This window comes from Penicillium digitatum, chromosome 1 (assembly GCF_016767815.1).
Source record: "Penicillium digitatum chromosome 1, complete sequence".
NCBI lineage: Eukaryota > Fungi > Ascomycota > Eurotiomycetes > Eurotiales > Aspergillaceae > Penicillium > Penicillium digitatum.
The window spans coordinates 7,755,835-7,772,871 of NC_089384.1; the positions used below are offsets into that span (position 1 = coordinate 7,755,835).

Sequence of the window (17,037 nt, forward strand, 5' to 3'; positions counted from 1 at the left end):
GGAATTACCAGCATTGAATGATGTCCAAGACATAGTCTGGATACGAGAGCCGTGATTCTGATTTGGAGAAGAGAACGTGCCTGATGAGGATGAAGGACGTGTCTGAAGCACAGGTACCGTGCCACTCTGTTGCGGAATTGTTTGAACCAACGCAGCCATGTTGTTCCAGCAAATTGTCGAAACGGAAATCACGAGTTGTCCAGGGTTGTGATCTAAGGCAACTCGCATAAAAAAAAAGGGGATAGAATATGAGCCCGAGAAGTGTTCGTGTCAAATAGGGATCCGAGGAACGAAACGGGATGCTGTGGCCAAGGAGCTATCAGCTATCCATCACAAATGAAATAAGACTCTCACGTTAATGCGGTCAAAGGTGGAGTTTGGAAAGAAAGGGGGCGTGCTTTGCCTTTTTTTTCTCTCTCTCTTTCTTTTGCTGTGCACGTTGGGGGAAAATAAGGGACTGCATCAGCCAGGGGGTAACCATACCTGTTCTAAGTAACGTGGACATACACTATAGTGGTACAACGATATAAAAAAAGTGACGCTCGATGCCAGAAGAATGAAACTCGAAAACCAGGCGAGTTGGAAGAAATGAAAGGAGGTAAGATGGGCCCAAAAAAAAAACAGGGAGAGATCCCCAGGATGATCAGACGTCTCTAGAATAGGAGAGCCATGTACAAGAAAAAAAAAAGAGAGTAAAGAAATAACCCCAGAACCTTCCAAATGACACAACAGTGCCTGTTCGCTTCAGTGGGAAGAGAAGGAGAAGGGAAAAAGACGAGAGAAGGGAAAATAGGAGGGGGAGGGAGATCAGAGGGTAGACGGTAGACGGTAGACACGGGGTAGATTAGGTCCGGGAAGTACTCCAGAACCTCAAATGGAATTGAAATTGAATCGGATTGAATGAAATCGTGAAATAGTCAACTGAATGAAATAGTTAAATAGTCATCAAATAGCCCCAAAAAAAAAACCGAAAAACCCTGTCATCTCTGAAATAATTATGCTTATGCGTTTCTTTGCATGATACAGGAGTGCAACATTAATCTATGTATAATTGACTTGCAAATCCATTCTCTCATGTTTACTTCATGTTTACCACTTCATGTCTACTTTTACTATGTACTATAAATATTATCCTGATAGACTAACTAAAGACTCTGTACTCCGTAATTGCACTTCAAATACTTGTGCATTGTATTCATCCCCCGAAGCCGTTCATAAAAGGGGGTCGACCTCCAAATTTATGTGCCAATCATAGGCCTTCCCTTAATGCTCCATCTGGATATTCTTAGACATCTCCATAGCCACCACTCATTCCGTTCTTAGCCAAAATATTCCCATGGTAAGAATTGGGAAAATATCTCATGCTTTGTACACTTCTTCGAAGGTACAGTACTTTGTAACCCGGTACCTTATCACATGTCCCCAAACTAAAAGCTGAGGCAACAGTGAACCTTCTGCAGAGAATGTGGGCGAAGGAATTAGCGAGCTAAATGGTTGGCATCCGATCGGTCTGGCACCACCGAGATTCGTGCCTGCACTAAGCTAAGTGTGCTATCTCGGCTTTTTCCTTCGAATCCACATGTGATGAAAACATCTGCTTTGAAAACGTGTACAGTACGGAGCCCTCGTTAATCTATATTCTGTACTCCGTATTTTGTCTGTTTTTCCCATTTTGTTTACTCCGTATATATTCATTAACAATATCAAAAGCCCGAATCGGACAATTTCACGAACCCAAAAGAGAACCCGCTGAACAGCTCCGAATTTTGGGAAGTCCGAGCTGTTTCCATGGTCCACTCAACCTAATCTACCAGTGTCGTTTTAGATCATTTTGATATCTTGTCACCATAAGGGAAAACATCTGAGACATTGTCCAAGGTTACAACAAAAATGGCCAAGTTCCTGGTTCTATACCGAGCACTCCGTCCGTATATCATGGCGTGATCATTTCTATGGCTCCGAAAATTTGGAGACTTTAATTTATTTTCGTGCGATTCGATGTTCTACTTCACTGTTTAGCCTACATTACAGCGCCCTCCAATTAGCTTTCAAACTCTCACCGGTAAATGCACAATGACGAAGCCCTCGCAAAAATGACAGCCAGTTTGACATGGAACTTGGTGCAATGTGCAGTTCAGCTTATTGGTACGGCGCCACTCCAGGGCTAAATCTGCAAGTCCTTTCGCAAATCTAGACATGCCTATAGTGTGCTGCGTGCTAAAAGATACTCTGCATAGGGGTATAATGTGCTGGTAAACTTTTGCCTTCATGCAATTCGAAATCTCCGCGTCAAAAGTTGTCCCGCTTTCCCTCCCCACTTGCTGCCAAACCAATCCGCCGATCCACATCCAAGACAACTTCCCGCGTGATCGGCATACACTTTTCTCCTACTCGAATCGTTTCGACCATTTGTCAACTTCGTACTTCGTACTCAGTGCAACATACTTCATACACTTGTGGAGTATACCAAAACGTATCTCTTTCTCCATACAGATTGGCACCGACCTTTCCCGAGCTTATACTGTAGGGTTGTGTTTACAAGTTAGATTGCATCCCGAGGGGGGGGGCACATCTGATTCCGCAAAGCAATAGGGATTTAGCATTCTAACGCCCCCCCCCCCTCCCAATTTCATTTACTCCCAGCGCTCTGTACGCCGAAATCTAATCTCCTAATCTATGGGGCAACCCTCGATAATATGCACGGTGCTATGTGGCCGATCAGGGGCTATTTCGGGCACTGGCCAAGGACCGTCGTGAAGGAAATGCGGAGAAGACACGCTCCCCCCTTAGACCTCAAAATCTGATGATTAATCAAATCTTTCCACCTCAGATAGTATCCATATGCTGCCCTTGTGGCACCCTATCCAAATCCCGCATCCACACCTTATGGCCTGATGTCTGATGGGTGGATGCCACAAGTTCCTGAGAAAGGCATTCAAAACTGCTCATTCGTGCGGAGCATAGTTTATGCAGTTTGCCAATGTACTAACATCCCCACAACCAAGATAATGCCCCAAAAAATCCCGTGCTTGCGCCAGCATTGCGGTGGTGTAAGTAAGGAGTATGGAGTACTAAATTGGAGCATGCATCCGGGGGAGCACGAGGTGGAGCGGATTGACTATTGGCAATACACTAGGCGTTTGTACCGTGGTATTTTTGAGCCGCTTAGCCCGCCTTGCTCGGATCACGCCTGATATTGTCGGGTCATTTCCAGAGCCATTTAAGACTGTATCTCTGCCTCGGATGCCAGGCTTTCAACTTTTATAACCTGGTGGACGCAGGGGTATAAATTCTAATTTTTCATCTACCTGATCTTATAGATCTTATCTCATGAACATTCAGCCAAGATAAATATATTTAGAATCAAAAATCTTGGTCATCCTCCGAACCATCCATGTCATCTTCATCGTCAATACCCTCAAAGATCATGAACTTTTCGTTTTTGGCATCAGTGTCGTCAGGAACGACATTTCCGTCCTGAACCTCGCAATCCTTCAGTACGGTTTCCCGGCCAATCTTACTGCGGCGTCCAACAATTGTACCTGTTAACTGACAGCGCTCGCCAACAACGGCACCGTCCATGATCAAACAACGAGTCAGCCGAGCACCGCTGGCGATATGGCAGTTGGCACCGATGATAGTCTCCTTGATCACACACTTCTCCTCAATCGTCGTGTTGTTATCCACTAGACAGTCGTTCCTTGTGACGGTACAACGTTGCGCGATGCTAGCTGTGTTCGCCACCTTGGAGGCGTGAGCGAATGCCGACGAAGCAACTCGGCCAACCTCTTCAATGGATTCCAGCTTAGCAAGATGGAGAGAGGTAGAGAGAAGGACGGCAGATGAATCAACCCGTCGAACAAAAGGCGCTGCACCCTTTTGGACGTAAGCAAGCATCGGTGGTAGATTTGACTTGGGACTGTTAACAGTTTGCGTGGGAGCCTTGGCACGAGAGGCAAATTGGGGGTCTGATGTGGCCGTGCTGAACTTGGCCGGGGTGGCTTTGGTAGTGCTCATGCTTTCCAGATCAATCTCCTCCTCCAACGATTCACCATCCAAGGATTCACCGTCATGGCTTTCACTCTCGCCTAGAGTGAGCCCGTGGCTCTGGCGACGGCTTTTCTGCTGGAAGATTTCGTTGATCTTCAACTTCTCACTGAGGCCTTGCTGCCATTCCGATTTGGCCCACCATCCAACCAAGTCTTCACCGACCGACTGGAATTGCAGGTTTAAACGAGCCATGTCCTTGACCCAGTAAGGTAGGACGTAAATATGCGCATCACGGTATGTCGTTAATAACTTCACCTGCGCATGCGTATCCACCAGGGAGTGGCGCATAAGGAAACCCTTGTCATTTTCCAATTTCTCTTTCAATGTGGCCATGGGCATAGAGAGGACTAGCTTGGAGAGCGAGGAACGAAGCGCGGCATGAGATACGGTGGGAGCCTCGTTCTGCTCAAGTGGTGCAACTGCCACAAAATCTGTAGCTTCACCTTTCACACTCTCCTCCCGACCCTGTGTCTGATAGAACATGCTGAGTCCATTCCGGCGATTTTTCTCGCCGCCAGACACCATCCATGCTTCCAGCAGAGACTCTCCGGGTATTTCGCAAACTAGATCACAGGGCAAGAGAAGGAAGTCTGATTTGATACATGTCTGCACCTCGGGCAGACGGAGAAGCTCTGCTGTGCCTGTCGTCATCTCGAGTTCCGCCGGTGCGATGACTGATGGCGAAGGGAGTGAGGTAAGATGTGGGTTCTGTCGTAGAGCGGCCTGGAGAGGAGCGAGTGAAGAAGGAGGAGTGACCAAAGTGACATCTAGCATAGTCAGTCTTCTATCCGATGCTTTGCGACAGGGCACATGGCGTCATGGGATGCCCCGCACGCTATTTTGATGGTGGAAATGCGCTTACCAGTGATGCCCATCCTTTTGGACCAGTCTAGAGCATACCAGAGCATCGGACGGTTGGCCACAGGGATGAGGCATTTTGGGTATTCCTCGGGGTTCGAAGTGAATGTGTTGAGCGATACACCAGGGCCACACTCGTTTGCTTGTTAGCTTTTGTTTCAAGACAGAGATGTGGGAGTTGATTGCTCACAAGAATTAGGGCCTGCAGGCCTGTTGGTGGTACAGATACAGAGTGAGGCATGGTTTGAACCAACGATGCGCTTGCGAGTCCTCACACCTAGTCGTATATTTCTCCAAATCCGATATGCTCTGCTTCGGAGGAGTCAGAAATACCACTTACATAATCCTAGGGGAGACATCACGTGATACAAACCCGCCTCTAGATTTAGCAGGACGCAAACAGGACAAACACAAATGATCACCCGCGGTTACTAGTTGGTTAATCACCAGCCACATGTTTCTGGGATCCGAGGGGCGTCTGCCTCCTTTCCCTCGTTCCCTTTTCCCCAACCTCTTATTTTACAAACCGACGTGTGAAATGCAACCTGCGAGTCATTGCGACCGCCATCAATGACCGTGCAACGTGCCACCTCTAATTGAATACCCGCGATCGCAATGTCCTTCCCTCAAGACCTTCGGCGCCGCCGCGGCGGAGCCGGCACTGGGTTCAGCTCAATCGGCGGACGAAAAACCATTGGATACTGGCTCCCCTTAGCCTTGACTGCTGGAATTGCAACTATTAGCATTGTAGCCTGGATTTGGAGTGAGCGAAATGACGATGAAGACGAAGACGAAAACGACCTCCCTCACGGAGATGGCCGCCCTCACCCGCCTCCTGTTGGAACCGAGAGTGAATACTCACCTTCTTATGCCACCGGAAATTATCCTCGAAGCACAGGAGCAGAAGTCTTGCCTGAAGATGCTTCCTATGATCATAGTATGATGGCTCGCATGCAAGGTGCTTTGCGCCGTACGCCCAGCCCTCAACAGATCTTCGATGGCGCCAGCAAAAGAGTAGTAGCTGGTGTCACTGCTGCAGGGGCCTTTGTCGGTGGCGCTCTCACCTCAATTCGTGAAGATAACAAAGGTGAGGGTGACTACGAGGACCACTCCAGATGGTCGGAGGAGGCTCAAGCCAGAGCTCACGAGAGAAGCCAGCAAGGTGCCATTGCGCCGACTTTGAGTGGTGGATTGCCGAGCCGTCCAGCAAATACCGTTCCGAAGGACAGGAAGATCGTCGCAATTGTTGTCTCTTCGGTTTCATCGGATGACTCCGACGAGTTTTCTTCTGAACATGCGGTAAGAAGTCGTCGCCCTTGATACTCACTTAAGGCTTTTCTGACAAACGTAGTCAATTCTATCCCATCTCCCTGAACATGTCGATCTGGAAACATCCAAGATCTTTGTGTTGATCTATGCCCCGGAATTGAAACATGCTATCAAGAAGGGAAGCTCATATACCAACACACCATCTATAGCTTCGTCTTATTCGAACATTGGCACTGAAGAAGGTGCTTCTGTCGGAGAACTGACCTCTGGAGGCTTGACTGCGGTCGCGCCCCGCCACGACGACGAATTTGAGGGCACTTCTCGCTTTTTCAAAACGTTGTACACACAGGCACGAGCGCTTGTTGAGAAGGACAGCATGATCATGCCTTTCAGCACTCCTGGTGGCTATGTGCACCTCGCTCGCCATCTATTCCCAGAGCTTGTTTATGTCCAAGAGTCTTTGACTGGAGATCAGGGGGAACCTGCCGTCCATATCTCTGGTTGGGTTCGCCAGGTTATCGTCGTTGTCGGAGACGAGGGTGGCTGTGGCGGGCTTATCGACAGTGACGACGAGTCAGCACTTGGAGAAACGGAAGAGAAGTGGTGGAAGAAGGAGGGTGTTACGGGACTTGGCAAGCGCATTGACGTGGTTGATGTTGTTCGAGTCGGAGATGACTGGCGACGACGAGTGCGTGGTCTGGACTAGGTCAGATCGAGTGGTGGCCCCATGATTTTGATGTTGATGTTTGTCTGCTTGCATGTCTATACCTATTTCTTTCTACACCCCCTTATGACGGATTGACCCTATTCCCCCCTTTTCCCCCGGGATTTCTTGCTCTCATTTGATAAAATTCACCTTTGACGGAATAAATCATGCGTCTTTTGTCGCAAGCTGCACCTTTTTACCACATGGACAACTTTCGGAATTGGCTCACTTAGCCCTGATATGTACATAGCACTAGGCCTAATGTGGCATGACTTAAACAGCAGCGTATTAAAACTATTCAGGTATTGAAACCTATTTATTTAAATCAAAAACTGAATTGGTCTCATTGTCCTTGTTATATCTCACTGTTCCATCTACTAAAGCTAGTCCAAATCCAGAATTAGTCATGTGACCGACCTCACGTCGACCCACGGCTTGGCATCATCAGTTGACCTGCCTTGCAAGACCTTGTCCAGCGGCTTCTCCTATTCACCCCTTCCCAGCAGCATTATTGGACGGGTGCTTTCTTTCTTACATTCTTTAATCCCATTCGGTCAACCTCCGCCGCTTTTTCTCATTGATTCCAGCTGTGCTGGGGACCGGTGTCGCCCTACCTATCCCCACATGTCTCGCGCATCGGCCATCTCACTCATTTCCCGAGCACGGCTTTCATTCAACATCATCAAACCAGCATTCCGATAAGTCGCAATCTTAACCCACTGGTCACGCCGAGGTTGCGCAATCGGCGCAGATATGATGGCGACCGCAATCTCCAAGCCGGCCTCCCATACCCAGAAGATGAAGCGGCCGCCCCCGCCTTTCGGCCAGGCCGCGATCAACGGAGTCAAGGGCCAGCACCTCTCGTCTTCGCCCACATCCGCCGCAAAACGTGTTCCCCCGGGGGCCTCCGTCAACGCAACTTCCAATTTTACAAATGGTGTGGCCAGTGTGGCTAGTTCCACGACCAAAGGCCCCCTTAATCGGACCAGGAACCAGTCGCAAAGACCCACGGATCAGTCCTCGCGCTCTGGCCGGCCAGTAACGAGGACCGCTGCAACAGATCAGGCACACCGAGTAGGAAAAAAAACACCAGAACCCTATGGTAAGGAGTTCCGTAACATTCGCAAGGCCAATGCGCGGCTATTGACTTTCTTCTCATAGTGAAAACTACATCCTATATCCTTAAGAAATATTCGAAATGCCCCCCATCCCTTATTGTGCATTTGCATCCTACACACTTCCGATTTGAACAGCAAGATGGCAGCTTTCCTTACAACTCCGAGATGAAGGTCATCATCGAGCACATTCGTGCCGGGACAGTTCCTCATGATCTGATCGAGGAACTTCTGCGAGGCGGTGTGCAGTTCTATGAAGGTAATAATCTGCTTTGACAGACAGTCGGGTTACCCCGTGCTAACATCGTAAGGTTGCCTCATCGTCCGTGTCATTGATCACAAGTCTGCTTCGGCGCAAGCGAGAAAAGCATCAACTACCTCATCCAACGAGAACAACACACCATTCTCTCTACATAACTATAATGAGCATATTACCCCGTCGGCTTTTGTTCCATACCCAAAGCAAAATCAGCTCACGTCAGCCACACAAGGCGCCAAGGCCGATGGGACACCGATTGCCAACCAACAGACAGACGGCCTGGCGATTGGTGATCAGATGGACGACAAATGCGACAACAAAAGTCAGAAAAATGTTCTTGTGAAGCCTCGAGTATTCACCACAGTACTTCATCCCACTGCCCGAACTATGCAGGCAGAGTTGACGCTGCTGGTCACCACTCCCGATCCGAGAGCCAACAAAGCACCAGCACAACCTAGCTCCAGTTCTTCAGCCACCCCGGGGGGCAATCAAACAGATCGCGGACACATCACAAAGAGACAGAAAATGCTGGTTGAACCAGAGGATCTCTTGGAATGCGAATCAAAAATGATACAGGCCTTGGCGCCTCCTCTCTTCTTGAACCCAGTGCATAGTATTGAAGCTGCCCAGGAGCTGTTTAAGCACCTGGAAAGCCCATTGCATTGCGACCCGCCCCCCCTGCCCAAGCGCCGGAAGAGGACCGTTGCCGAACTTGCCGCGGATGAAGCTTTGGCAGCCGAAGAGGAGAGATTCATGCTAATCATGGACGAGCGTCTGGAACCCACGGCTTCTGGTCCTGGCGGTGCCGCGAAGGCTGCTGCTGTGGATGACGCCGGTGGTGTGGCACCATTTGAACCCCGATTCTCTCGTTTCAAGACACTTGAAACGATTCGCATGCAACACGAGGAGAAGGCCAAACGTGAACATGAAATGAAGCTGAAGCAGGAGTTGGCCAAGAGACAGCAGCAGGAACAGGAGAGAGAGCGGCGCCGTGCGATTGAGCAGCGACAAGCCGAGGAACACGCGAAAGAGGAATCGCGTAGACAACAACTTGCTGCCCAGCAGGCGCAGGCCCAACTCGCTGCGCAACAGCAAAATCGGCACATAATGGCTCAGCCAAATGGCATTAGCCAAGGCCAGCAGTCTTCGCCTATTGTACGTAACCAGACCCCACATGCTACTCCATCGCCACTGGTTGGTAACATTATGCCGCAGGCGGTTCCAATGACCATGACTGCGTCTGGGTCTGGCAGTCCACCGCGACCTCCATCTGCATTACAGCATGCGCACCCGAATGTCATGAGCCATCCGATGGCACCTTCGAGAAGCCAGCAAGGACCAAGCCGTCATGGTACTCCTCAGATGACCCAGGGTACGCCGGCTATGTCGCATGCCACGCCAATCATGCGGAACGTCACGCCTACTCAGCGAATGGGTCATGGCAGTCCAACTCACTCGATGGGTCAGACTCCAGTGATGAATCAGGGCATGGCAGCCACGCCGCAAATGAACGGGGGCATGTCTTTCACACCACAACAGCAGATGATGCTGCAACACCGACAGCAAGCGCTTCTTCAGGCGCAACAGCAAGGACACATCCAGCACAACCAGTTCACGCCACAGCAGCTAGCCCAACTGCAAGCCAATGCCCATGCTCAACAAAATATTCAATCTCATCAACACCAAATGCTACAGCAGCAGCAGCAGCAGCAGCAACAACAACAACAACAAACCCATCAGGGTGTTCCTAAAATTACTCAGCAAGGCCAGCAAGCATACCAGGCTCAGTTAATGCGTGCTCAATATGCGCAGATGCAAATAGTCAAGCATCAACAGCAAGGCCAGCACCCACAAATGCAGGGCCAACAAGCCCAGCCACACCAAGGCAATCAGCAGTTAACAAACCACCAACAGCAGCAGATGCTGATGGCGGCTGCTCAGGCGAATGGTGGCCAAATGGGTCAAAACGGACAGCCCATAAATCAAGCACAAAGATACACTCAGCTCTACCAACAACGACTGCTTCGCATGCGACATGATATGTCGACGCGCTACATGGCTCAGTATGGCCCGCCAAACCAGTACCCTTCAAATATTGCGCAGCAGTATGGTCCTGGGCTAGAAAAGACCGCGAAAGCTTGGGTCTCCGAGGTTATGCGACGTGAGCGAGATGGCGGACAGCAACAGCGAGCTGCGTTGCAAGCCCAGCAAATGCAAGCACAGGGCTCGATGCATAGTATGGGTGGTATGAATAACTGAGCGTAGTCTGTTTGCTGGAACTGCTATAACATGGCAACATATGAGCTTGATGATAACTTGCGAGGTCAGAAGCTTTTTTCACATTTACAATTTCGCCAGTGTAAAATCTGGATCGAGATTGGTTTTTGATCAGCATATACCCCACGGCAGTGGGTCATTGGTTAAGAACCGCTCACTGGCTCTCTTGGCTTTTTCTTTTCTCGTTCTTTCTAGGGGTTTTTTTTCTAAAGAAATCTCGGGGTTTTGTATAGGGACCAGGCATTGTGGAGATTGGAGAGGATGGCGTTTTGTCTCTTTTCAACTGCTCCTTTATCTTCTTTTCTTTAATTGTACTATTTGGGCGTGGCTTTCGGTGGGAACCCTGGGATTTATCAAACTCGATACCATTCTGTACAGGAGTTATTTTGACATCACGACGCGACTATGGGGTTTGGATTGAAAATTGCAATGTGAAAATACCTCGAATTTGACAACACAAAATGCAAGAATTGGATGCTGTTTATCTAGACAGACATCTGTATGTCGGTCTAGTCTGGTTGCAAGGATCGATCATAGCTTGATAGCTCAATTCTGCTCGATCCTATTTCCACTAGGAGACATCTTGACAGATTTTAACAATGAATGACATTATGAACATTGACACTTGATCGCGGAGCATTCACTGTTGCTTTGAAGCTCCAGTCAAAGAGAAGTCCAAATGCTCAAGCAGAGAAGGGACCAGACGAAGCTCAGTCACGATGACAAATTCATTTATGTTTAATACAAAGTCTACGAAATGTTTCATGTTCCAGATCTTCAATGGATGTTTGACACCTCGGGCGAACCGTAGGACAAAAATCTAGTACTCACTGGCTAGGGAGATAAATCTCCATTTCGATATAAGCACTTCTTCGGCGCGACCGCGGCCATGAAAGGGCCGGATCGCAATTTGACATCCGTGCTATGAGCTGCAAAGCTGTGGGAGAGGGAAAGGCACGAGGCAATCTTGTAAGTATTCAATTGGATACAAAAGGTATCGGGCAGAGCTATGAAATTAGGGGGGAGGGGAGGTATTTAGAAGACATCGTCACTGGCAAGGCCCAAATGAAATGACCAGAGGCCATCGCCCCTTGAGACTCTTCTCTGGTCAATCGGTACTCAGACTGTTGAGCTTGATAATTTTTGAAACATTCATGGAGAAGTTCATGTCAATAGAAATGGTGATCATCATAGTACGGAGGGACCAGAGTTGTCTCATGAGGCCGAGGGGGGGTTAGATAGAGACAATGCTCAGGCCAATAACCAGGAGACGACATTAATCCCTTGGGCAAAGACTTGGCAAAGCATGTTGCTGGATGGTGGCCGACAAAAGAAGGCAGATTTATTATGAAGAAGCTATTGAAAATCGGAGCGCTGAGATTTTTATATCGTGTGATTACGTAAATAGTGTGTCAGCGTTGGTGGGTCCCGACCTCTGGAGGTTTGGAAGTGACTAAGCGTGTTCCCAACCAGGAAAGATGTCAACAGCCGAGGACAGAGTATACGCACATTTCAAAGGATTCATGAGGGGTTCGGGTGTCTTCCGACTTTGCAATTGACATCACCTGAGGACCAAGGGAGCCGAGTGAATAAGAATCGCCAGAGATCTCTTTTAGAGGGTAGTAGTATTGACGTTGCATTGCATGCGAAACGAAGATCACTCCAGAAAACCAACCCTACTAAAACAACTCAATCTCACAGTCTAGAGCTGGCTTCGTTTTAATATCACATTCCAAGGCATGCACATTGTATCCTCCGCAGAGTTAGTTCTACCTAGATCAGTATAGTGTGCATGCAGGGTCAATCGAAAAGGGTTGGTCGCAGATGAACGCCAAGCAAGATTATCATTGCATCAACACGGATACGACTGGCTACGAATGCTGGAAGGTTTGTCGTTATACTGTTCCAAAATTTGATGCCCGCCATCACTGCATTTTACCTCGACCACAAAGTACACGCGCACAGACATACCCATTCGGTGTGGTGATCGTGATCATCCAAGTGGGAGAGTTTGCCCCTGGAATGTGATACACTAGCACAAAGTGTAGTGATGTGATAATGCCTTCAAATCGGGTTCCAAATCTGGAAATTAGTGGAAATTAGCGGAAATTAGCGGAAATTAGCGGAAATTAAAACCAAACAAGTTCGTGGTCGCTACAATGGGACCACTGGGTCTAGAGTAGTAGGGCGAGTACGAAGCGGAAATAGTTCACCGATCGTTCACGCATGCAATCCAGAAATGGAACGATTTGTGACCAGGAAAAACAAAAAATAGGCTGTACAGGATCAATAGCCTATTGGCGGATAGGTGGGTGCATCTCCAGATATTAATGCTCATCGGTACTATTGTGCATGGTAGACGGACGAAATCAAGGAAGGAAATACCAACAGAGTGGGAAGGCGGTTGGATATCATTCCCGCAAATCATGCCGTTAGGGAAGAGGGGGGGGGGGTGCTCCCATTCCCAACTTGTACGGCGTGGCATATGCATATCTCGGTGTAACAGGATCAATACATGCAGGGCATGGTCGGCCTAATTTAACGGCGTGCTTCTTCACCGCACAATTTGCCAAGAGCATCGGTGTAGCGGTGGACTCTGGCTATTTGGAATGGGGATTTGGAATCATTGAGTTTGACTTGGGGAATGCAGTTAAGAGCTAGTGGATTATCTCCCTAATTATCGGGACAAAATGAAGGCTAGGCCATTGGATGTTGTTCTTTGTAGTTTGCAATCGACAAGAACAAAGAATGTGTATGCCGGTAGTGGATGTGCAGGATCTTAAAAAAAAATCTTCAACATCCTGCGCTAGTTGGGCTTGGAAGAACGGTAAGATATTCCATGCACGACGATCACGGGTGGAAAAAGCAATGGAAGTTCATCCAGAAAAGAACGGGACCTTTGCCATCGGACGTTGATCTCTGGTTCTTTTGCTTGGAAAGCGCCAGTACCCGAGGAGATGGGAATGAGAAATGGGGGGTGGTGCATGGAAATCCACCTTTGCGAAAGGCCAGGCACATAGAAGCGCGGCTCTTGACCGTATGGGATCCTTTGCCACGCAGTCGGTACAAAGTCGCATGTTGAATTTCCCTTTTTGCCTTTTCTCATTCCGGTCTCGTTTTCGTCCTGATTTTGTTGTTGCGCCCTGTGCGACACTTAGAACAAGGTTGAAGGCCATTTTTTTCACGGGGTCTTCAGTCTTCACAGAGAACGGGTGAACGGGGCTCCACATGGCTGTCTGATACATGCTACTAGCGATATTTGTTGCGCTGTCGAAAGTGGCGCGGGTCAAGGAGTGGAGTATCGGCTCGTCCATTGTGGTATGTAGTATTTTGTAGTGTCGCAGTGCATGTTTGGGACACTATGTTCCCCATCAATCGTATCGTAGTAGGATTGTGATGGTGAACGATGCCCATAGCCGCGGTGAAGAGATGATGACATGGCCATTTTGAGACCGGATAGGAAGGCCCCCGTTTCGGGGTGGAGTGTTGAAAGCTTCGAGAAAAGCCGAGTGAAAAGTACAGATGGATCAGGCTCGATTTCTGCAGTAGGCCCGATTTGTTCCACATTTGATCCACACTTGCGGATAGATCGGTTTAGAGAGATCAAGGAACTGACCTAGAGCCCCGAGGGGTGTGATGTGTAACATTTTAGGGGCCTGTCTCAAGTCATTCGATATTGGCACCCGTGCGAGATGCAAAGTGAGAAGATTGTCATGTTGTAACACGAGTTCAACCCGAGATGGTGGTAAGTTGAAGAGTGGTATGCGGGAGAGAACTGCGGCACTGGTAATGCGGTGCAACAATGTAGATCTCGAGTTTCGATTTTTTTGTGTATATTAGGCCCGTATGTGACAATAGGGTGGTGGTACAAGCGATCAACAGAAAGATTAAAGCAAGTTGTAGCAGATTGTACACGATCGCCCCCGAGTGCGTCCTCCCAAATGATTATCCCAGTTGGCGATGCCCCCGAGGACCAAAAAAAAAAGACATATGCAACGCCTAAGTTCCATGTTCAGAATATAACCTCCCAGCCATTAGCACCAGACAAATTATGCAAGAGAAAGGAAAAAAAAATAAAAAAAAAGAAAAAGAAAAAAGAGAAAAACAAGAGGATAAATCTACCATCTCCTATCCGCTAGGAGACATGTACAACGCCGCGGCCAGAGGTCAATCTGCCCCAGAATCCCTCTGCCATTTCATAAAAGCAATGGGCCAGAGACGGGGTATCAATATGGCCCAATGAGGGCCACGTTTCTGGTTGGTGTGTCTATGATGCCATGTATTCTTTGGAAAAGAATCGCGTGGACTTTGATTTTTGTATAAACGAATTTTGGACATGGTTTTTCGATTGGTGGGTTTGCTTTTTTTTTTGGGTGGGGTCGTGCGACTAGTCATCCCAGCCATCAACGCTCAGCTCACCACAGTCAGGCATACTATCTTCAAGCTTGCTGCCATAGATAGGTCGACCGTCGGGGGTAAGCTGTCCCCGGAAATCGGGGTCGAAATCTTGGCTGGTCTCATCTAGGGTTGCGACGTAGCGGTTGCGACCGCCCCGCTTGCTGTGGGTCTTGGTGTAGTGGGCGTTGAGGTTGTCGCTGCGGGAAAAGGCACGGTGGCAGCCAGGAACCCAGCAGACATGAGGCTTCTCCTTGGAGTGGCTCTTCATGTGGCGCTTGAGATGCTCCTGGCGCTTGAAACGCCCCTTGCAGCCAGGCTCCTTGCACTTGAATTGCACTTGTTTAATGATGGACGGCAAGTTCTCGAGGCTAAGGTTAGAGCGCAGGAGTTGCTTCTTGGAGGGTTTGCGCGAAGGCTGGCGATGACGTTGCATCATGCCTTCACGATAGACAGGAGAGAGCTGGAACTCTTCTTGGTAATCATTGTGTCCGGAGATCCGACTGACTGGCGTATCGGATCCCGACGGAGTCCCCATGGACACGGATCGATGGGGCGTAGAAGGAGTGTGGGACTTGAAAGTCGGAATGTTCGTGGGGAAGTCGGAGTAAGCGGAAGAAGGAGGCGTGACGGGTCCTGACGGATATGGTTGGACCTGAGCAGGTGTGATGGTTTGAGGCACCAAAGACTCGTGGGAAGGCATCCAGTGGAGCATGTTGGTCATCGAGGCGGAGTTGGGCATCCGCTCCATGGGTTGGGTAAAGATCGGACGAGACAAGCAAGGATTGGAGGCCGACTCAGGCAGATATCCAGCCTGCTGAGGACGGTGGTAGTAGTTGCGAGCCATCTGGTTGTACTGAGGCATCGAGGCCTGGTAAGGAAACTGAGGCTCCTGGTATGTCTTTGGCATCTCCTGGGGAATCCAGAGTTGTTCGACGTTGTCATCGTATCCAGGAAGATAATCGGGGAGGGGCATCTGCTCCTGCCGGTCCATGTGACCGCAGGGCATGTTCATCATGCCGTCACCAGCAGTCAGATCGGTCATCCTAAATGCGCTGCGCAACGGGGTGGCTGAAGTACGGCGCTCCATTGGGAGGCCATGGTGGTAGTGGGAATGCTCGTGCCACACAGGTGAGGCCATTGAGCTTTGGCTGTAGAGACTTGTAGGGGTAGGAGTCGGAGAGTCCAAAGGAGAGAAGCTCGAAGTCATCGAGGGGCAGTCACTTGGGCCCAGAGAGTGGCAGTCCACTTCCACAGTCAACCGATCCGAGATTTGCTGTCCGTGAGATCTCATATCGTCCAGGTCTTCCGTTTTGAAATGTCGAGATGCAGCTGGGCTGATGGTGTCACCTGCGCCGAGGAATTTAGTGATTGGTTTTTTTTTTGGATTTTTGCTCTTTGGTTTTTCAAAATTGATTTGATGATAGTTGTGTAAGATTGAAAGACGAGGTCAAGTAGACGACCAGTCAATTGAATAGCACGCGGGTTGACAGTGTAAAAGAAAGATTGAAAGGAGAGTTGAAATGAAAGGCAGGGATGGAAAGAGAGAAAAAGGAAGACAAGAGAATGTGTATTATGTCCCGGAGGATAGGGAATGGAAAGAATGTTCAAAAGGAAAGGGAATGGTGGACAAACGAGCACAAATAAACAAATTGGTCCAGCATAGAATCCCGAGGGGGGGGGGGGTGGAGAATCGGACTTACAGCTATACTCCATGGTCTAAGCTTAGATTCGAACTTACCAAATTTCGAGGTCGCGTTCAAGTTCCAAGCAAGGCTAGGAATGTCGACTCTGAGATCCCCCTCCGTTACCGCGGCAAAGGTCACGGATCTGTGGCTGGGATCGACTTCACGTTCGAGGCCGGTACGTTTGAAGGCTGTTTCACGTGGTTTCGCGTTGCTTCGCGTTCAAATGAGACTGAGCTTGCCCAATTGGGATAATACGATGGGCAGTGAAGCTGTGAAACACCAAGAACAAGATCGGATGTTTGTTACCCTTCGGTTTAAGTTGGATAAGTGGAAGGAGGCTGGTCTCAGATTCATAGGGTTGATATAGGTTAGGGGGGGGGGGGTGGTCTCTATGGAGGGGAGGGGAGATTATAAGTACAG

General features: G+C 49.1%; 4 protein-coding genes across 4 annotated transcripts; 2 read left to right on the forward strand and 2 right to left on the reverse strand.

The window, feature by feature from the left end:
- Positions 1-3,363: 3,363 nt before the first annotated feature.
- Positions 3,364-5,149, reverse strand: Pdw03_5015 (Trimeric LpxA-like; the record flags this gene model as incomplete). The annotated part of the gene is made up of 3 exons (XM_014683225.1): positions 3,364-4,817; positions 4,913-5,042; positions 5,099-5,149. 3 exons carry the CDS (start codon positions 5,147-5,149, stop codon positions 3,364-3,366), a joined length of 1,635 nt encoding a protein of 544 aa, XP_014538711.1.
- Positions 5,150-5,523: 374 nt separating this feature from the next.
- Pdw03_5016 (Peroxin 22-like, putative) lies at positions 5,524-6,883 on the forward strand (the record flags this gene model as incomplete). The annotated part of the gene is made up of 2 exons (XM_014683224.1): positions 5,524-6,207; positions 6,260-6,883. The coding sequence occupies 2 exons, from the start codon at positions 5,524-5,526 to the stop codon at positions 6,881-6,883; spliced, it is 1,308 nt and encodes a 435-aa protein (XP_014538710.1).
- A 753-nt stretch (positions 6,884-7,636) lies between these two features.
- Positions 7,637-10,516, forward strand: Pdw03_5017 (Spt20 family; the record flags this gene model as incomplete). Its single annotated transcript, XM_066100916.1, has 4 exons — positions 7,637-7,985; positions 8,045-8,257; positions 8,310-9,412; positions 9,473-10,516. 4 exons carry the CDS (start codon positions 7,637-7,639, stop codon positions 10,514-10,516), a joined length of 2,709 nt encoding a protein of 902 aa, XP_065956316.1.
- A 4,405-nt stretch (positions 10,517-14,921) lies between these two features.
- Pdw03_5018 (Regulatory protein brlA) lies at positions 14,922-16,645 on the reverse strand (the record flags this gene model as incomplete). The annotated part of the gene is made up of 2 exons (XM_014683222.2): positions 14,922-16,279; positions 16,633-16,645. The coding sequence occupies 2 exons, from the start codon at positions 16,643-16,645 to the stop codon at positions 14,922-14,924; spliced, it is 1,371 nt and encodes a 456-aa protein (XP_014538708.2).
- Positions 16,646-17,037: the final 392 nt, after the last annotated feature.